Below are 22,160 nucleotides of genomic sequence, written 5' to 3'. Positions count from 1 at the left end.
TTGGACCTTTGTGATCCATAGGGTGTTTCATTGGCTGATTTTTGGGAGTAAATTGCCAGCCCTTTCTTCCTAGTCTGTCTTAGTCTGGAAGCTCCACTGAAACCTGTTCAGCACCATAGTAACACGGAAGCCTCCATGTGAGTTGCATTGGCCAGGAATCAAACCCAGGACTCTCTCATGAAAGACGAGAATCCTCCCACGGAAACACCATTGCCTAGCTCTGCATCTGTCCTGATGGTCACGTGAACGACCCGTAGAAGCCACAATATTCTGAAACGTTTTGGGTTTTTAAAGCTGCTCCTTTCAGTTTTTCCTGTGATGACCACACTGTACCATCCTTCCCCTTTCTAACGTTTGCAGTAGCCTCCCAAGTCTGTGAGGACTTCCTGCCCTGGACAGGATGTGCTAAGTGACCGCGTGACTAAGCCCCGCAGGAGGAGTGTCAAGGTGTTTATTCAGTTCAGATGTCTACAGAACATCTGCTGAATGCCGGCCATTGAGCCAGTACCAAGGACAAGGACACAAAAAGGCAAACACTGTCCTTTTGCAGCTCACATTGGCAAGCTGTTTCTAATCCGCATATGATGGACGGTGCCTTCATGTCAGACACTCCCACCATTGTAACCAGGACTATTCACAGTTTCCAGGGGACAGGGGGAAAGAAAGTGTAAAGAATTGTCCTCTTGACAGCAAGGATCCCAGAATCCATATCTCTAATGCATATGTGATCACTATGAGTGACAGAATCTCCTAACGCATATACACTTCTCATGACAGCGTGACACCTATTCTGCACGCGATGCAGGCTGGCATGGCGTGTAGTAAGTGCATGTGATAGAAGCTTGTCATTTCGGAGTCACCCAGCATCTGACCCTTCTCTAGTTGCTGTTGGCTGACACGGAGTCTGCATGGTGACCTCATGTACAACGGAACAAGTGTTGCCTGGCTCTGCATCGTCTTCACAATAGCCAGTATGTCTGAGTTTATCATCATGGCTGTCATGCCTGTCCACCTCACCCAGGGTCTCCACGTCTTCGCTGGCCCTCCACTTCACCAAACATGACGTCCTCCTCTAGCAATTGATTCCTCCTGATGACGTGTCCGAAGCAAACAAGTCGGACAGTGTTCTGTTGTGATCCATAAGGTTTTCGTTGGCTGATTTTCAGAAGTAGATTCCAGGCCTTTCTTCCTAGTCTGTCTTGGTCTGGAGTTCTGCTGAAAACTGTCCACCGTGAGTGACCCTCTCGCTAATTCTCCCTCTGAATGAGATTCCGTGGGCGGCAGAAGCTGCTTCCCACGCCAGAAGCTGCAAAAGCCAGACACTCACCTCCTCAGCTTCTGTTGCAGGTAATGCATAAGCATGAGTAACACAGTCTTAACTAATCAGATGAAGCAGTCTCTGTCTTTGGGAGCTAGTGATGTAAAGGAGTGTGGGCTGAGGCAAATCTGTTTTAGAGGAGGCAGCGGAAACAGCGGCAGCAGCCTCCGGATTCCAGTGATTTGCAATGACAGCAGCTATCTAGCTGTGGCCCCACAATTCTGCAGCAGTGGGGACTCCCTCCAACAAGGATTCTGGTGGCTTTTGGCTGTGGTCCTGACTTACCTGGCCTCCCTTGCCCCTGCCCATTTTTTTAGCTTGGTCCTCCTGCCTTTTGGGAGATTCTGTGAGTTACCTACCTACCTTCCTTTGCATAAATTCCTCTTCTGAGATCAGTCAGTTCATTTTTGTTCTTTGGAACTAAGAATGATGACGGATTACAGTGCATAAAACGTTTAGGGAAATAAATTCATAAATGAGTGAATTTATTTATTGTTCAGATTCGATCTGCACTCATCCAGTGGAAACACCTGTCCTGAATGGTGACGATTAATGTTACGTGTCAGCTTGGCTAGGCTGTGATTCTCAGTGGTTCGGCAGACACTGGACTGGTTGATCCTCCATAATGAATTATAATGTAATCACTTTCCATGATGTGATCTTGCGTGATAAGCCAATCAGTTGAAAGGGGAGTTTCCTTGGGAGTGTAGCCTGCCTATAAAGCTGGCAAAGCTCGTTCTTTCTCAACCCTGCACTCTTCTCATTGCTTGACCTCTAGTTCCTGGGACATAAGTCGGCAGAAGTCTCTAGTCTGCCACCTGACCTGCAGATTTTGGATTGACCAGCCCTCATAATCCCACGAGCCACCAGAAGCCTCAGCCTGCTGACTGACCTACGGATTTGGGACTTGCTAGCCCCAACAACTGTGTGAGCCATTTCCTTGAAGTAAATCTCTCCCTATTTATATATACATATGTCTCACCAGGAGCCCTGGTGGCGCAATGGTTAAGAGCTATGGCAAGCTAGAGCTGCTCACCAAAAGGCCAGCAGCTCAAATCCACCAGCTGCTCCTTGGAAACCCTATGAGGCAGTTCTACTCTGTCCTATAGGGTCGCTATGAGTCAGAATTGACTCGACGGCAATGGGATTTTTTTTTTTTTTTTATGTCTCACTGGGTTTGCTTCACTAGAGAACCAAGAGTAAGATATGAACTGAGACAACAGTTTTTTAAATTAATTTCACATGAGGTAACTGTTCCTACATTCACTAATGTGTCAGATGAAGGAGTTCCGTTCTAGACCTTGCTGGATGTGCTACGTCAGAGTCCAGATATGCTACTATCGTTTAATTTAATTCATTAATTCAATTCATTATTTATTACGAATTAACTAACGTTATTATTTGCATTTCACAACGGCCTGCTGGGATAGGTGGAGGCAAATCGTTCACCTCACTGCATTGTGATGGTGGTGACAGAGGCAGAGCGATTTCTCCAAGATGGCGCCGTCGGTCCGTGACCGTGTGGACTCAAATCTCAGTGCCCGGATCTTAAGGTCAGTGTTTGTTCCACTATATCCAGCAGTTTTGGGTTTTAAACCCAATGATGTCCTCCGGGTTCTTGAGGCCCTATGCTTTCAGAGTCCTCTAGCTCTTCACCCCACACCCTGTCCTGCCTCTTTATTTCTGGTGTAACCCTTTGTCCTTGACTGATGCCCTGAGGCATTCTGGGTCTTTACTGTGTGAGAGTCTGCAGACTCAGCCCTCAGACACGCGTTGGTTTGAGTGCTTTAACAGTATCATGCCGGTGCATATGTGTATACGTATGTGTGTATATGTGTGTGCATATATATATGTGTGTGTGCATATACATGTACATGGAGATTGTAATTTTTATATGTCCTCATTTTCAGCTCATGTTGTCCACACCAGTATGTAGAATGGGGGGAAAATGTTAATGGTCTTGCACAGGAAACACAGCTACATTTCTGCCCTGTGGGAGGGCTGTTTGCAGTTTGGAACCCAATGGAGGAACCAGTCTTCCTATTAAAGCGAATTCCCTCAAGGGTGAAATGGAGACAGTGTTATCTATTGTGTTGTTATCTAATTGTGGATATTGTCGCAAGGATTAAATGAAATGAAAGAATCCAGCCAAGTGCCAGGCATGCACTCAGTAGTACTCAAAAAAATGTTGGACTTTGTCACTAAGGTAATACTCCAAAGTGAAAAACTACTTAGTACCAGGATGTTTACTGGCACATAACCTACAAAAACAAAATATTCAAAGCAACCTAAATGTCCACATGAGAGAATGCTTTTCACACTGCGCAGCCATTAAAAGCGGTAGCAAAATAAATAAATATAACGGTTATGGAAACTACGGGATACCGTAGACAGAAGATTTATAATGAAAAGGGGGGTGGGGGGCGAAGTGTGATGCAAAATTGTACGTAAACTATGTTTCCAAGTACGTAAAAATACGTGTATGAACAAAGGTAGAAGCAAAGCCACCAAGAGAAGACTGCTAACTTTATCAATAAATTCCACAATCCCTTACCCCCCAATCTTGCTGCTGGACGTGTTTTGGCACCCAGAATCGCGTGGATATTAGCGTATCCTGAACAGTGTCTAGCACCTCCGGCGAAGTCTAGAACAGAACGCCCACTGGACCCATTAGTGCTTCAGCAGTGAATGCATGAAAAGTCACCCTAAGTGGGAAAAGGAAGACTGTACGTAGCGCCTCGGTTCAGGTCTCCCCCAGGTGAGTTTGCCATGAAATGAAAAACTTTTCGTCTATCAGCACTTTGGCGATTTTCGAATTGCAGATAAGGGATGATAGACCTACAGTACTTAAAAATATTAACCACCATGCTGGTTCTGCAAAAAGGAAAATATTAAAAGTGTCAAACACAGAACCCAGCAGGGGTAGCCTATCATCAGCTTCACCCGCGTTCAGAGCACACCCCCGCCCCCACCCCAGGCAGCAGCAGTTCTCGATGCTTTTGCCGCCACTCGGATTCTGAATTCAGACCCAGAAGACCTTAATTTATTCTTGTTTTGCGTTGTACTTACGCTATCACCTAGACTTGCTGTCCTCTTTCTAAACAGCTTACACCCCTCTTGGAGAAAAGGCTAAGGATTACAACATCCGTGCAGACGTACGAGTGGCCTCTCGCCCCACCTTCCGCCATCCACTCAATACGTGCTAATGACTGATAAGTGCATAGACTGTGCCCACGATACCCTTCTCATTCCCAGCCTCATGCCTGGTTTTTGTAGTTGGTGGTCAAAGTCCCCTGAAGGTGACCTCAGGAAACCAGATGCAGAGACTGAGCCCGGGGGAGGGGCCGGAGTCCAGGCACAGATTTGGGGCAGCAGCAGCAGCAAAGGAGCTCGCTGTTGACTCATTCTATTAGGAATGTTAAAGCTATGCTCCCCCCAATTTTTCTGCCATGAGAATATTTGGGTACCTTTGACATCTGGCTGTTTGACATTTAAGTTTATGTGATGAGCTACTTTTTAAGCCTAATTCTGCCTCACCGTTTTCTCAGTTTCGAATATGCATTTTTTTCCAACTTTCTCTTTCCATCCAAGACTCTTAAATAGAACTCCAAAGGGAGCTACGTGGTCTGTGATACGAATATAGTCCCTGTTTACAGCCACCGTGGTTACATTTCTAGGCTAACATATTTGCACCCCATCAGCTCTCTGGCACCAAAAATAAATTCTTGAAACTGCTTTTCTGTGTGTGCGGCTGAGGTTATGGGGACAGTTTGTGGCAGAGACAATGGAATAATTTGTGACCAAAGAGTTTTCTCCCTCATATAAAAATTGACACACGGCATTGGTTTCAATATCCCTCTAACAGAAATCTAAATAGACATAGCTCTGCATTCTGTCTACTGTTTAAAGGGAGTGGGTTTTTGACAAATCAGGGGTTATCATACACAAGAGGGCAAGAAAGAAGACAAAAACCAATGAAAGACTCTATGTTATGGATTGAATTGTGTCCCTCCACAATATATGTTGTAAATCCTAACCCCTATACCGGTGGTTGGAGCCCTGATGGCGCAGTGGTTAAGAGGTCGGCTGCTAACCAAAAGGCTGGCAGTTCGAATCCACCAGCCACTCCTTGGAAACCCTATAGGGCAGTTCTGCTCTGCCCTATCGGGTCCCTATGAGTTGGAATCGACTTGATGGCAATGGTATACCTGTGGTTATAATCCCATTGGGGAATGAGTTTTCTTTGTTATGTTAATGAGGCAGGATTAGTGTGGTAGGGTGTGTCTGAAATCAATCTCTTTTGAGATCTAAAAGAGCAGATTAAGCAAGCAACCAGAGATGGGGGAAGATAGCTGCCATACCACATGAAGATCACCAAGGAGCCGAAGCCCAGAAACTGAAAAGAGACAACTTCCCCCAGAGCCGACAGAGAGAAAGCCTTCCCCTAGAAGCGTTCCCTTTGAACCTCTCATCTCCTAGACTGTGAGAGAATACATTTCTGTTTGTTCAAGCCACCCACTGGTGGTATTTCGGTTGTAGCAGCACTAGGTAGCTAAAATACTCTGTTACACACTAAACTTGCTTCTTGGGCAAGTGACTTAGCCTCTTAGAATCTCAGCTTCTGCGTTTGTAAAGTGGGGGTATTCATAAACCCTTTGAAGCAAGTATTGTGAGGCTTACATGAGATAATGTTTGTAAAGCACTTAGGTCAGAGCTGGTACAAAAGACACCCTAGAAGACAGAGAGGGGAGGAAGAATGGTGGTTGGTAGTACCAGTACTACCACTGTCATGGACTGAATTGCATTGAAATACATGTTGAAGACCTAGAGCCCCTAGTAGGTCTTCAAAGTATATTTCAATGGCTGTGACCCTGTTTAGAAATAGAGCTTTTCTTTTGTTGTGTTAATGAGGTCATACCAGAGTAGAACCCGTTGCCATCGAGTTGATTCCAACCCATAGCGAACCTATAGGACAGAGTAGAACTGCCCCATAGGGTTTCCCAGGAGTGCCTGGTGGATTCAAACTGCCAACACTTTGGTTAGCAGCCATAGCTCATACGCACTACACCACCCAGGGTTTCCTACCAGAGTAGAGTGAGTCCTAACCCTAATCCCTTCTTTGTGGTGTCTTCCAAAAAGAGCAGAACAGACGCGGACATGCAGGGGAAGACACCACCAAAGATGGGGGCAGATGCATCTCCAAGCAGCAGAGGACGCCAAGGAACACTGGTGGTTACCAGAAACTAAGAAAGAGGCCCACAGAGGGCAGCAACATGGCCAAGAGCCCAATTTGGACTTTTAGCCTCCCGAACTGTGAGAAAATAAACTCCTGTTCTTTAAAGCCACCCACTTTGTGGTATTTGGTCATGGCAACCCAAGAAAATTAAGACAATCACTACTGTCCTGTCAGATCTAAGAGAAATCCACAGAAGATCGATTGTACGTAGATCTCGAGCCTGGGATAAGTCTTCTTCCTATTGCTCAGTTCCTCCTAGAGTTGGTAGGATCCAAACACAGGGAAGATCCAAGTGGAGAAAGGTGAAAACTAAATGCCAGCTCAGAAGGATCCTCGCCGGTTCTCCCCAGAGAATCCCAGAAAGATTCAGAATTGATGACACCTTAGAAGACGGGGGGCAGCATGGAGCCCAAAGCAGGGAACCTGGCTGAGAGTCTTTATAAAAGAAGCAGATACAGCTCCCCATGCTCAAGTCCACCCCATACCTACCAATCAAAGCAACAACCCCTCTGACTTTACAGGGGACAGAAGGTGTTCTCTGGAGAAATTCAACCAAAGGAGTGCCAGCTTCATGGGTACCAGGCACAGATGAGGGAGGGGACCAAAAAACAGAATAATTAAATATAAATTTTAAAACTCAACAATGATATACCCCAGCTGCTTCTTTCCCCCAAAACATAAGCAGCTGGGCTTCTAGTTCCCCAGGAGGGAAGATGGAAAATTCTTCTTTAAGAAAAAACTAAAGGCAGTGGGGAAAGGACAAAATACTGACATTCTGGAGTTCCCCCCCCCAAAAAAAAAGTGAGCTCAACCGCCAATGACTCCATAGCAAAACCCCCATCCTAAACCACTCCCCCCCCACCACACACACAGAAAGAGAAAGCGTCCATTTGGCTTTTTCACCCTTTACTCTTAAATATGAGTAGACATCCGAAGACCACCAAACATTTGAGTAAAGACTCTACAATAAAAGACACAGACTAAAACGAAGAGAAAAAGGAAACAGGCAGCAGAAACAGTGCAAGGAAGAGAAGTTTTTTTTAAAAGTATAGACCTCAGAGAGATTACATAAGAATATGCCTACATTAAATATGAATAGGCTGTTATAAAAAGGAATGCTTGTAAAATAAGAAGGATCCTAGAAATGAAAAATTAGACAGCAGAAGGTTGGAAGATAAAACAGATGGACTACAGGAGAGAGATCAGAAAGAGCAATGGTTGCCCTGTTTTCGAAGTTCACGTCCGCTTAACAGGTGATGCAGAAAGCAAACAAAGAAAAGAGTGAACATGGGCTTATCAAGGAAATAATATGAGAACATTTCTTAAAACTAAAGGATGTGTCTCTAAATTAAAAGGGCACACTGGATGCAAAGCACAATGGTTGGAGTAAGACACACACACAACACACACATACACACAAGACACATCACTGTGAAACATCGAAATGTTAAGAGGAAATCCTAAAAATTTCTGGAAAGAAAAACATCAGAAGGTCAACAGACCTCTTAACAGCTGCATAGGCAGGTAGAAGATGATGGAGCAATGCTTTCAAAACCCTGAAGGAAAAGGATTTTCAACCTGGAATTCTATAACTAAATGTATTAGCTTCCTATGGCTGCTGCACATTGCCACAAATTCTGTGGCTTAAAACAACACAAATTTATTATCTTACAGTTCTAGAGGTCAGAAGTACAGAATGGGTTTCACTGACCCAAAATCAAGGTCATGCTCGCTTCAGAAGTTGTGGGGGAGCATCTGTCTCCTTGCCTTGTCCAGCCTCTAGAGGCAGTCTGCATTCCTTGGCTCGTGGTTGCTTCCTTCATCGTCAAAGGACATCTCTCCAACTCTGCTCCTGTCGTCACATCTCCTCTCTCTAACTCTGATCCTCCTGCCTCCCTTTGGTATATAAACAAATAAACAAACCATTGCTGTTGAGTACATTCTGACTCATAGCAACCCTGTAGGACAGAGTAGAACTGCCCCATAGGGTTTCCAAGGAGTGGCTGGTGGATTCGAATGGCCAACCTTTTGGTTAGCAGCCGAGCTCTTAACCACTGTGCCACCATGACTTCCCCTCCCCTCTTTTTTTAGGACCCACCTGAATAATCCAAGACAATCTCCCCATCTCAAGAGACGTAACTTAATCACACCTGAAAGGTCCTCTTTACCATGTAAGGTAATCTCCACAGTTTCCAGAGATTAGGACATGGACATTTTAGGGGATGGGGAGTGGGATATTACTGAGCTTACCACACCAAGTGAATAAAAATATTTCTAATATGCAAGGCATCCAAAATTTACTTCCCAGGCACCTTTTCGTAGGAAGCCACTGGAGGATGTGCTCCATAAAAATAAGAGAATCAGCCAAGAAAGAGGAAGATATGGGGTGAAAGGGGAATGGCTCCAATGCAGGAGAGAGTCAAAAGGAAATCATGGAATGGGGGAAGCAGCTGGACAATAGCTAGGCATCAGGTCTAGAGAACGTGTGTGTTGTCATAGCAACACTATGTACAACAGAACGAAACCCTGCCCAGTCCCACGCCATCGTCACAATTGTTATGCTTGAGCTCATTGTTGCAGCCACTGTGTCAATCCATCTCATTGAGGGTCTGCCTCTTTTTCATTGACCCTCTACTTTACCAAGCATGATGTCCTTCTCCAGGGACTGATCCCTCCTGATAACATGTCCAAAGTATGTGAGACAAAGTCTTGCCATCTTTGCTTCTAAGGAGCGTTCTGGCTGTACTTCTACCAAGACAGATTTGTTCATTCTTTCGGCAGTCCATGGTATAGTCAATATTCTTTGCCAACACATGTGTAGAACATGTGTAGGATGATGGAAATGAGGGCAATTCAGAGGAAAATAGAACTGGTAGATTTTCTAATGCATTAGACCACGTGAGAGATAGCACGTTAGCAGCCACAAGCTAAAGATGGTGGTTAGCAAAAGATACTCAATTAACTAAGCAAATGGGAAAAGGAGTGAATTATTAACTTGAGGAAAGACAGAAGTTTATTTAAAAAAAAAAAAAGGAAGTATATCATACTATTTGGCTCGGCAGGGCACAATGTTTTCATGGACAAAATACTGTAAACTCTTAACATGGATTTATCCAAAAATTGTGATAACGTTACGTTGAGAGTTTATAGAGAAGGGAGGAATACGTTAAAGAGGTTCGATACAAATGCTAAATCTTTATGTGACATAGGAAATCAGTAAATGATGTCTAACGTTGAGAAATCAAGAAAGAGTAGTATAAGCACATTATGTGGAAATATAGGAGCGGTATGAGAAGAAACCACCTCCCGTCTGTCAGTCTGTTGTACCGTGGTGGTTTGCGTGTTGCTGTAATGCTGGAAGCTATGCTACTGGTATTTCAAATACCAGCAGGGTCACCCATGGTGGACAGGTTTCAGCGGAGCTTCCAGACTGAGACAGACTAGGAAGAAGGAACTGGCAATCTAGTTCTAAAAAACTGGCCAGTGAAAATCTTATGAATAGCAGTGGAACATTGTCTGATATAGTGCTGGAAGATGAGCCCCTCAGGTTAGAAAGCACTCAAAATACAACATACCATGGACTGCCAGAGGAACAACAAATCTGTCTTGGAAGAAGTGCAGCCAGAAAGCTCCTTAGAAGAAAGGATGGCGAGACTTCATCTCACACACTTTGGACATGTTATCAGGCGGGACGAGTCCCCGGAGACGGACATCATGCTTGGTAAAATAGATGGTCAACGAAAAAGAGGAAGACCCTCAACACGATGGATTGACACGGTGGCTGCAACAATGGGCCCAAACATAGCAAGGACTGTGAGGATGGCATGAGACCTCGTAGTGCTTTGTTCTGCTGTACGTAGGGTCGCTATGAGTGGGAACCAACTCAGCGACACCCAACAACAGTGTAACAAGGAGAAGAAACAGCTAAAAGAATCAGACACGGGGCGCTGTGGGGAGCTAGACTGAAGGGTGGGGGAGGTGAAGCAAGATTTTTGTTTTTCATTATGAATACTTTTTTAAAAATACTATTTGACTTTAATACTTCAGATACTTTTTAAAATACTATTTGGCTCTGTTAACAATTTGCAAGTAAAAATAGAATTTGATTGAAAAAACATACAGGAAAATTTACAAAGGATATGAAGATACAATTCAAAGAAAAAGAAATGCCAATGATCCTTAAACAGATAAAAAGGTGTTTGACCTTATTCAAAACAAGAAAAATGCAAATTAAAACTATGTTGAGAAACTACTTCTCATCTACCAAATCGTTAAAAATCCAACATTTGATGACACCCTCTGTTGGTGAGGCTATGTGGAAACAGTCACTCTCTTATCCGGCTTGAGGGAATGCAGAATGAGTCAGCCCCTATCGAGAAGAACCTGGCAGTGTCTACAAAGCCTTCAGACGCATTTTTCTTTGACTCAGCAATCCCTCTTCTAAAAACATATCCCTCAGATACTCCTGCACACATGGGAAATGGCACATGTATAAGGTTATTCGTTACAACACTGTAATAGCAAAAGATTAGAAACAATCCAAATGTCCATCAAGATAGGGGGTTGGTTAAATAAATTATGATTCAGTCACTTAGTAGATAACATTTATTTTCTCCATGAATAAAGGTAAAAGAGCCTACATAATTTTACAAACAGTCTCCAGGCCCTGTAAAGCACGGAGGACTATCTGAAGCCTCCTGGCCTCGGACTAACTGCAGTGTGAGCCCAAGAGGAACTTGCCCCCAGCCCTTTTCAAAACCTTAGCAACAAAGCCACAGAGGCCGTGAGGTGATGTCGGACTTAATGTGAGTCCTAAGTCCAAATCACAACGTGGCCGCTTCTTACTAACTGCGACACCACAGGCTTTGGTTCCTCATCCGTAAAGTGGGGATAAAATTCCCTATCTTGAAGAGTTCTTGTGAGGATGAAGTAGGGCAGTGTATGTGACACAGGAGGGTCCCCGGGTGGTGCAAACGATGAACGCACTCAGCGGCTAACAGAAAGGTTGGAAGGTTGAGTCCATCCAGAGGAGCCTTGGAAGAAAGGCCTGGTGATCTACTTCTAAAAATCAGCTTCCGAAAACCCTATTAAGCACAGTTCTACTCTGACACGCACGGAGTGCTCAACAAAGAGAAGTTATTATTAGTCGTAGACAAGACAAAAGAATCCTATCTCCAGGGCTTTATTCATTACAGGTGGAAAGTCATCTTGGAAATTCCAAGATAAGAATCAAAAAGTCACTGCTGTCAAAAAAGAATAGAAGGAATTTCCCTTCAGGAGCAAGCAGTTTTGAAAGAGACAGGCAGGCATACACACCCCACCTCCTTCTCATTGCCGCCGCCTCTTCCGAGGACTGGCAGAGAGACCTTCTCTAAGTGTCTGGCAATGTCTATTAAGACTGCAGATGCATTTCTCTTTGACTGAGCAATCCCTCTTCTAAACACGTAAACCCCAGACACTCCTGCACATGGAGAAGGCTATTCATTACAACATTGTAATAGCCAAAGGTTAGAAACAATCCAAATGCCCATCAAAATAGGGACTGGTTAAATAAATTACGGTTCAGTCACTTAGTAGACAATATTTATTTTCTCCATGAATAAAGACAAAAGAACCTACATAAATTTACAACCAGCTTCTAGGCCCTCCAAAGCACAGAGGACTGGCAGAGAGATCTTCCTAAGCATTCTAGATCAGCAGGGTTGGAAGGAACCTGAACACAAAAGCCTTGTGTTTAGGGGTGAGAATCACTAGGCCCAAGAAGCCTCGATGGCGCAGTGGTTAAGCACTTAACTACTACCTCAAGGGTCAGTGGTTCAAACCCACCTGCCACCGCGGGAGGGAGATGTGGCAGTCTGCTTCTGCAAAGATTAACAAAAACCACCCCACTGAGTCGATTCTCTGTAAAGATTAAGACCTGGGAAACTCTATGGGGCAGTTCTCCTCTGTCCTATAGGGTCGCTCTGAGTCAGAATCAACTCCACGGCAATGGGTTTGTATCCTAAAGCCCAGTGAAGACGAGTGATTTTCTCAAGGGCACACAGTCAGGGGTCTTGTTCCACAGCCCAGCTGACCCACCAACAAAACTGCTCATCAGTATCCATTTCACGAGAGCAGTTTTCCAGTGATTGAAAACAGAAAAAATAAAGCTAAAAGTGAGGGGCAGGCTCTGAGCTCAGTTGACTTCTCGTGCACGCCTGAGAGGGGTTGAGCATGTGATCAATCGCGTGAAGTCAAAAAGAAACAATCTTTGTTGGTTACGTGGGATGGGAGGGGTGGGAGTAAAACTAAGCCGACACAGGTAAGCTGTGACTTTGGCGAAGGGTAAGACAGTCCACAGCACTGGGGAAGCCAGCACAGCTCGTACGAGGAATGGTCACGGACGCTCCATAGACACATCCAAACTCCCTGAGGGACTGAATTGCTGGGCGGAGGGCTATGGGGACCATGATCTCAGGGAATATCTAGCTCAATTGGCACAACACAGTTTATAAAGAAAATGTTCTACATTCTACTTTGGTGAGTAGCGTCTGGGGTCTTAAAAGCCTGTGAGCAGCCATCTAAGATACTTCACTGGTCTCACCCCTTCAGGAGCAAAGGAGAATGAAGAAAAGATACAAGGAAAAGATTAGTCCAAAGGACTAATGGACCACAGCTACTACGGCCTCCACCAGACTGAGTCCAGTACAACTAGATGGTGCCCGGGTACCACTGACTGCTCTGACCGGGATTACAGCAGAAGGTCCCGGACAGAGCTGGAGAAAAATGCAGAACAAAATTCTAACTCACAAAAAAAGACCAGACTTACTGGCCTGGCAGAGACTGAAGAAACCCTGAAAGTATGACCTCCGGACACCCTTTTAGCTCAGTAATGAAGTCACTCCCAAGGTTCACCCTTCAGCCAAAGATTAGACAGGCCCATAAAACAAAACGAGACTAACGGGGCACAACAGTCCAGGGACAAGGACTAGAAGGCAGGAGGGGACAGGAAAGCTGGTAATAGGGAACCCAAGGTCAAGAAGGGACGGTATCGACACGTCGTGGGGTTGTTAACCGTTGTCATAGAACAATATGTGTACTAACTGTTAAATAAGAAACTATTTGTTCTGTAAACCTTCATCTAAAGTACAATAAAAACAAAAAAAATACTGGTGAAGTAAGTAATGTGTTAACCTGTGTCATCCATTTTCATGGCTGTGTCTCTGCTTTGTCTTGTATGTACTTCCTGTGGAATGAAGCCCCACATTTAGTGGCAGCTTCTATTGCAGTAAAATCAAGGATTTTAGAATGTGCCAACCCCTGCTCCAGCAATGAGCAGAGATATCACGTTGGGTTTCCATTGGCCACCTTCATCACACATGGCTGCACAATCAGATCACCGTGTCTCTCTGGCACACAGCAGGTACTACCCCTGCAGACCTTGATATCCCTTTGTCTTGTCTGCACATGGGACCTGATCAGCCACATGACACAACCCTGCTCTTTGAATTCCAAGCAAAGATTCTCCCAAAGCACCTCAAAAGAATAGAAAAATAAGATACTTGCGATGATATTTACATAGGTTAAACATTTGCTATTTCCTCAACTGGAACCGAGAGTTAAGAAGAATTATAAAGGGTTTTTTTTTTTTCTCCAAGTTCCCAAAATACCTCCTTCATTCACTTTGCCGTTGGGGACTGATTCCCACCATGTCCAGGATGATCTGGAGAACACTGGATCCAGCCATATTCACTGGGTTACTGATCTTTCCCGCAGTCCTACCCCAGAGACTTGCTCATGGCAAACACTCAATAAATAACTTCTAAAACCCGAACCGATTGTGGTCGAGTCAATTCCGACTCATAGCGACCCTGAAGGGCAGAGCAGAATTGCCCCATAGAGTTTCCAAGGAGTGCCTGGTGGATTCAAACTACTGACCTTTTGGTTAGCAGCCATAGCTCTTAACCAGTACGCCACTAGGGTGGGGCAATGGGTTTGTTTTAAGAACTGCCCCATAGAGTTGCCAACGAGCAGCTGAGCTTTTGGTTAGCAGCCGAGCTCTTACCCAAATAACTCCTAGCTGAACCAGAATGAGGCATTGGTAGTTCAATGGCAGAATTCTCACCTCCCATGCAGGAGACCCATGTTTAATTCTTAGCCGCTGCATCTCATCTGCAGCTACCACCATCTGTCAGTGGAGGCTTGAGTGTTGCTGTGATGCTGAACAGATTTCAGTGGAACTTCCAGACTAAGACAGACTAGGAAGAAAGGCCTGGCAATATACTTCTGAAAAGCAGCTAGTGACAACCGTATGGATCACAACAGTCCACCCACAACTAACTATGGGGATAGTGCAGGCCGGGCGGGGTTTTGTCCCGTTCGCATGGGGTTACCGTGAGTCGGAGCTGACTCAGTGGCAACAACAAGCTGAACCAAGCAGGATTTCAACAAAGACACACCGAGCATCTACTGCAGGCTAGACACTGTGTGAGACCCTTTTCCCTTTCGAATTTAATTCTCCCGGCAATCCTGAGAGGTACTCATCGTTGCCCTCCATCTTACAGATGACAAAAACAGACGCTCAGAGCATTAAGTGATTTGCTTCCAGTCACAAGGTAGGAATTGGCAAAGTGGGATGGAGCCCAAACCACATGACTCCGGGTTTTCCCACGGTGAGATCATGCGTTGGTTGTGTTTACAGGCCTCTGGCTTCTAAGGCACCTGTGCAACTTCTCCTCAGTCCCTTCCCACCCATCCCACCCACTGCCGTCATAGCAACCCTGTAGGACAGAGTAGAACTGTCTCATAGGGTTTCCAAGGCTGTAATCTTTATGGAAGCAGACTGCCACATCTTTCTTCCATGGATCGACCAGTGGGTTTGAACCACCGACCTTTCAGTTAGCAGCCGAGCGCTTTAACCACTGCACCACCAGGGCTCCTTGCACACACACAGAAGCTCCTAATCTTTAGCAACTCACAAAGAGGGGCCACATCCTTTGACTCCACCTTCTATAGATGAACAAAGACAATATCATGTTTCCAACACATTAGTCAGACTTCGCGGAAAAAAAGAAAAACATAAAATACGCATATGACTTAAGTACATTTACCATCCTCTGGAACAAGGACATATACATGGAGGGTTCACTATCAAATGAATTTTGCTCTTAAATGATGCTAATCTCTTTCACTGGGGCCTAAATCCTAAAATCTAAGTAAGGTTCTATGGCTTGCTTTCTTGTCTTTAAAGTAGACGCATGAAGCTAATAGATACATAAACCATAAAAGCAACAGCCGGGGCTCCCACCAACCCAGATTTTCCTTGCAACTTGCACTCATTTTGAGTCTGGTCCGGGGCGTGCTGACCTGAAATAGTTGCTGGCCGCGGCAAGCACCACGCGGTGGCAGGAGAATTCCTGGATGTCCACACACAGGATGACATCCGTGAGAGCGTTTTCCATTCGGAGGGTCTCCAGGCCATTCTGAAGAATTAAGGAGAGTCCCGTGTCATCAAATTTTACCTTATCCTCATTTAAGATTTCTACCAGGTCTCCCGTTTTCTGAGCGGCCTCATCTGTAGAAGGGGCCAGGGGTCCTTCCAAGCTCTTCTCTACCACTTCCCCCATGGTCCAGGCGCCCCCTTGTCCTGCCATCAACGTCCAGACTGAAGGAGCACCCAAGTCTCAGTCAGGTCACATTGCAGAAGCGGAGCGGATTTCCTGTACTGGGCCCTCCACTTATCACCAGCTGTCACACATACATAACAGGAAGTCTCGCACTTTCTCATCCTGTCACCACAAACACCGACCCCTTCTATTCTTCTTCTTTCTGTGAATTATCACAGGGTTAGAACCTAGAGGGTATGTAGGAGGGGGCTCTGGGAGAGAGGGGGGCTTCTCAGAGTCTGCTACCAGTGCCCTGTGGTTGTTTTGGTACATCGTCCCGCCTCATATCCGTGAGCAGGAAGTCTCCAGTTCTGGGTATTACGTTTGCAGTCCGGGTGCTTCTAGAACCCAAGTTGTGGAAGATGCGATGGGGACAGTCTGCCATTCTCTCCTCCCTCGTCTGAGGAGTCTGAGGCCCCACAATGCGCCTCCACTCAATCCCTTGGGGACCTTGGAAAACCCACTTAATCTCTGGCATTCCTTATTTCTATCAGCACTACACAACTTCTGTCCGTCTCCCCTGCTGTTCAGGGGAACCATTGTCATGGCAAACATTAACCTCCCCCGAAAATGTCTATTGTTTCACATCTGCCTCTGGAGACGGGAGAAATGGTCTCCAGGCTCCACCCCCAGGTCTGCCCGCTTAGGTGGCCAACCAGGGTAGAAGACCAGACTAAGCCAGCAAGTCCCCAGCTGGCCTCGTCGGACCCCACACCTACTGATCATGCGTCTAATGTCGGATCATAAAGCATTCCCATTACCTCTGCAGGTCTCAGTTAAGTCATAACAACTATCTGTTACTGTTGTTGTTGGCCCCGACTCATGGCTGCCCCATGAACAGCAGGATCAGACAACTGTGATCCATTGCATTTTCACTGGCTGATATTTGGAAGCAGATTGCCAGGCCTTTCTTCCTAGTCTGTCTGAGTCTGGAAGCTGTGCTGAAATCTGTCCAGCATAATCATAGCAACACCCAAGCCTCTACTGACAGACAAGTGGGTGGTGGCTGTGCTTGAGGGGTTCTGGCTGGAAACTGAACCTCCATCTCCCGAACATAAGAGGAGAATGGCACCCCTGAACCACCACAGCCAACCATTCTTTATTAACCCCCACCGTGTGCTAGAGAGTGTACAGGAATTAATGCATTTTCACCCTGACAACACCCAACGGGAGGGGATAAGACTTTCCTCTCTTCACGCTAAGGAAACTGCATCTCTGCTCAAGTGAATGGCTGAGCCCAGGTCGGCTCAGCTCCAAAGCCCCTGTTCCCCCCACCAATGCAGCTACCAGCACTATAATATCTGTCAGCCCTGACCCCAGCGTCACCATGGGCTCCAAAGTCCCTGTTCCCCCCACCAGTGCAGCCACCAGAACTATAATATCCGTCAACCCTGACCCCAGCATCACCATGGGCTCCAAAGTCCCTGTTCCCCCCACCAATGCAGCCACCAGAACTATAATATCTGTCAACCCTGACCCCAGCGTCACCCTCAGCTCCAAAGTCCCTGTTCCCCCCACCAATGCAGCCACCAGAACTGTAATAGCACGCAGCCCTGACCCCAGCGTCACCCTCAGCTCCAAAGGCCCTGTTCCCCCCACCAATGCAGCCACCAGAACTGTAATAGCACACAGCCCTGACACCAGGGTCACCCTTGGCTCCAAAGCCCCTGTTCCCCCCACCAATGCAGTCACCAGAAAACTGTAATATCCATCAGCCCTGACACCAGCGTCACCCACGGAGGGTCCCCAGGGCTTGCGTCCCATGGTGGCACCAGTCCCCAGTGCCTTGCCCAAGTGGACCCTGCTGTCTCACGCTGTCCTCATTCACCTCCGGTGGGGGGAGCACCACCGACCCCCAGGCGATGGGGAGTCCCAGTCCTTCTCTCTGTCCTCGTGAGTGTTGACGCCTCCCCAGGAGCTCCAGCACTGCTCCCTGTGGGTCCTTACTTCTGGTATCAGTCAGGGTTCTCCTGAGAAACAGATCCACACACACACACACACGCACACGCACACACACATGAAGGGTTTATTTTAAGGAATTGATGCACACAGGTGTGGGGCCGGCAAGTCCGAAATCTGTTAGGGCAGGCTGGATGGAAACTCAGCAAGCGTTGACGCTGCCGTCTTGAGGCAGAATTTCTTCTTCTCTGGGAGACCTCCATTTTTGCTTTTAACTTCAACTAATTGAACAAGACCCCACTCACATTATCAAGGGTCATGTCCTCTTCTCAGAGTCAAGTGTTTTGTAGACGGTAACCACATCTATAATATATCTTCACAGCAACACCTAGACTAGTGCCTGGTTAAATAACTGGGTTCAATAATCTAGCCAAGCTGACACATTAAAACAAAGCAAAACTAACCATCAAACACCTAGTCAGGGTCTTTGGTATCCCCCATAAACTTCTCCTTTATCCAGATTTCCATCACTCAAGATGCTTTTGGCTGAAAATAACAGAATATCCCATCAAAAATGGTTTAAACAGTAGGAGTCTCCCGTTAGAAGAAGCTGGGGGTACAGAGGCCAGGCAGACTCAGCAGCTCAGTACCTTACCCAGAACACAGAATTTTCCCATCCTTCCACTCTGCCACCCTCGTTCTGCTGGAGAGGTCACCTCGACTTCACCTAACAGCCACCATAGTACCACCCACCATGTTTCACACAACCCCAGTCCAAGATCAGGGAGAACGAGGGCAGGCCTCTTCTATATATCTGTTTTTTTTTTTCACAAGGGAGAAAATCTTTCCCAAAATTCCCCATCAGACTTCTCCTGGGTCAGTTGGCTACCCTGGACCAATCACCGGAAAATGTGAATGGAGTATCACGATTGGCTTGGACCAAACATGATTCTTTCCTTGGGACATGATTCATTTCACCTTCCCCAAGATCAACGAAGTCTATCTGGTAACTGAACAAGATCCGGGTTCTGTTAGCCTAGAAGAGGGTGAAGGCCTGTTATGCAGTTAACCTGTGCCTGCCACGAGGGCAGGCTCACCTCTAACTCCCCGCAGGCCTTGGCTGGGAAGAGCTCAATGCTTCCATCTCTATGACTTTACCACCATCTCTTAACCTGGCCGAGTACAGCACTCAACCCACCCCCCTCTCATGGTGTCTTGTCCTCCAAAACCTCTCTAAGTATAAAGGATGTTGGCTGTACTCAGCTCTCCCCTTCCAAAATAAAACAAAACAGAAGATAAAACTCAAAAATAAAGTTGTCATTCGTGAGGGATCCTGTTCGCTGAGTTCCCTTATTCTATTTTAGATACTTCCCAAAGCCCCAACCCCGCCCCCCTCCGTCAGTTGCTTTTGAGCTGATCTCGACTCATGGTGATCCCATGCATGTCAGAGTGGAACTGTGCTCCATAGTGTTCTCAATGGCTGATTTTTGGGAAGTAGATTGCCAGGCCTTTCTTCTGAGGTAGCTCTGGGTGGACTCACATCTCCACCATTTCAGTTAGCTGCCAAGCTGTTAACCATTTGCACCACCCAGAGACTCCCCCTATGGTGCAGTGAATTGCTATCATATGACCCTTCCAGCCACGGTCTTAACTCTCAAAAAATGATTGAGCGGGACTATGCAAATAAGGTCCATGGACCCCTTATAGGAGATTGGTCAGTTTTGACATCCCACTAGGCTTAAAGGGAGTCAATCTCTTTAATCCCTTGATAACTACCATCAAGAAGAGCCAGGAGCGGAGTGTGTCCTTTGGACCAGGGTCCCTGCACTGAGAACCTCCTAGACCCAAGAGCCCAAGAGAGCTGTAACACTAGTGATGGCAGCAGTACAGGACCAGCAGGCTAGGTGTGCCAATCCAGGGAGCGAGAGAGCTGAGCACCTGTGGGCAGGAGGCTGGCTGGTTGAGTAGGGTGCCTCTGGGCACTTGTTGGTGGAGCTAAGGAGTTCTGAGACATTTGCCTGAGCAGGGCAGTGGCCAGGCCTCAGCAGGACCCAGGGCCAAGAGCAAGAGCCCAGGTCGAGAACAAAGGCCCAGTGGGAGCAACTGAGAAGAAGCTGTCCTCACCAAAGAACTGTATTCTGGGTTATTCCTGTTACTTCTAAGTTGTTCCTGATTCTGAACTGTAACCTGTTACTTCCCTATTAAACTCCATAATCGTCAGTATGGTCTGTGAGCTCTGTGTGGCCATTGCAACGAATTATCGAACCTAGCAGACGAGCAGAGAGTGTCACGGAAGGGACGGCTGGTGTCGGAATTGGCAAAAAGGCTTGGAGGGTGGAGGTATGTCTGACCTCCACTTCACAGGAATCAGCTTTGGGCTGATGCTGATCTTGATCATCTTTCTCCCCCTGAAGTTAGATGAGGTCTGATGCCACCAGTTCACACCTCCCCTCACATAAGCAGATAACTACTACTTTCTCCGCACCTTCCATTTTCTTAGTAGGCAAAGATACACAGAGTTGCACCACAGATTAGATAATATACAGGATTAGATTTTAGTGCAAACATTAAAAAACACAGTTTGGCACCTGTGTTAACCTGGATGTGCTCTGAGACTAAGCATGAACTGGTGACTCTCCTTTATCGCTGTGAGTAAAATCATTCAGTGCTGTGCGAGCTTTAGTTTTCCTACCTGGCAGCAAAATGCACAAGCCATTGGCAGAAGGTTTACTGCTGAGACAACAATCTAATTTTATCTTGCTGGGCTACTTGGCTTTATGATGCTTGTAAGGAATAGATTCTGTTCCCATAAAAGTCAGTAGCTTCACGCAAGAAAAATCTCTGTTTCCAAGGCCACAGATTTCCCCTTCTGATCCAGTCAGCTGTCTTCTCTAACACAATTTATAGAGATAAAAACAAGTCTTAAATCAGCTACAGAGGAAGAACCACTGTTCCTTATATTAATTTATTGCTACTAAAACTATCATGACTTCATCTCATGTACTTTGGACATGTTATCAGGAGGGACCAGTCCCTGGAGAAGGACATCATGCTTGATAAAGTAGGTCAGAGAAAAAGAGGAAGAGCCTCGACGAAATGGATTGACACCGTGGCAGCAACAACGGGCTCGAGCATAACAACGATTGTGAGGATGGTGCAGGACGGGGCAGTGTTTCGTTCTGTTGTCCACGGGGTCAGTATGAGTCAGAACCGACTCGACAGCACCCAACAACAACAACAAAAAACCATCGCTTATTGAGCATCAAGTACGTTCTAGAAGCTATAATAAGCACTTTATGAATGCTAATGCACTAACGCTTCCTATGAATCCAGCGCTGTTAAGTCGTCTGATCTCCATTTTAGAGACATGAAAACAGGCAAGGTCACATATTGCAGTGGACACTGTCAGCGCCATGCCTACATTCTCATGGCCCATCCTGGAAGTCACCCACAGACAGTCCCCATAAACACCAAAAGCATCTCTCTGCTTGAGAACATTCTCAGGCTATGAGAGCATGCTAGCCCACCAGAGGTGCCAAAGAGTTATTAATGTTGTTGCTAGGAGCCTTCGAGTCGGTTCCGACTCATAATGACCCAATGTACAACAGAACTAAACTCTGCCTGTTCCTGTGCCATCCTCACAATCATTGTTAAGCTTGAGCCCATTGTTGCAGCCACTGTGTCAATCCATCTTATTGAGAGTCTTCCTTTTTTTTGTTGACCCTCTACTTTACCAAGCATGATGTCCTTCTCCAGGGACTGTTCCCTCCTGATAACGAGTCCTAAGTATGTGAGATGACGTCTAGCCATTCTCACCTCTAAAGAGCATTCTGGCTGTACTTCTTACTGGAGAGATTTGTTCATTCTTCTGGCAGTCCATGGTATATTCAATATTTTTCGCCAACACAATTCAAAGGCATCAAGTCTTCTTCGGTCTTCTTTATTCATTGTCCAGCTGCTGAAGAGTTAATGCCCCCAAAAGTGACCCTCGACCACTGGGTGTCAGGAGTTGGTAGAGAAATGCCCTAGCTTCCTGGGCCTTAGTGGGACAGCTCTGAAGTGT

The 22,160-nt window shown here is 46.2% G+C and overlaps 1 protein-coding gene across 2 annotated transcripts in view; it reads right to left on the bottom strand.

The window, feature by feature from the left end:
- Window positions 1–16,324, bottom strand: part of KLHL6 (kelch like family member 6) — a 67,138-nt gene extending 50,814 nt beyond the window's left edge. Inside the window, exon 1 of one of the 2 annotated variants that reach the window (XM_004382298.2) lies at window positions 15,900–16,324. In XM_004382298.2, the coding sequence (XP_004382355.1) occupies window positions 15,900–16,186 (287 nt within the window). In that variant the 5' untranslated portion in view covers window positions 16,187–16,324. The remainder of the gene's footprint in view (window positions 1–15,899) is intronic. The other variant, XM_023736814.1, reaches the window with a different exon arrangement.
- Between the last annotated feature and the right edge of the window lie 5,836 nt (window positions 16,325–22,160).

This window comes from Trichechus manatus, unplaced genomic scaffold (genome assembly GCF_000243295.1).
Source record: "Trichechus manatus latirostris isolate Lorelei unplaced genomic scaffold, TriManLat1.0 scaffold00092, whole genome shotgun sequence".
Lineage (NCBI taxonomy): Eukaryota > Metazoa > Chordata > Mammalia > Sirenia > Trichechidae > Trichechus > Trichechus manatus.
This window is presented reverse-complemented; position numbering and strand designations above follow the sequence as displayed.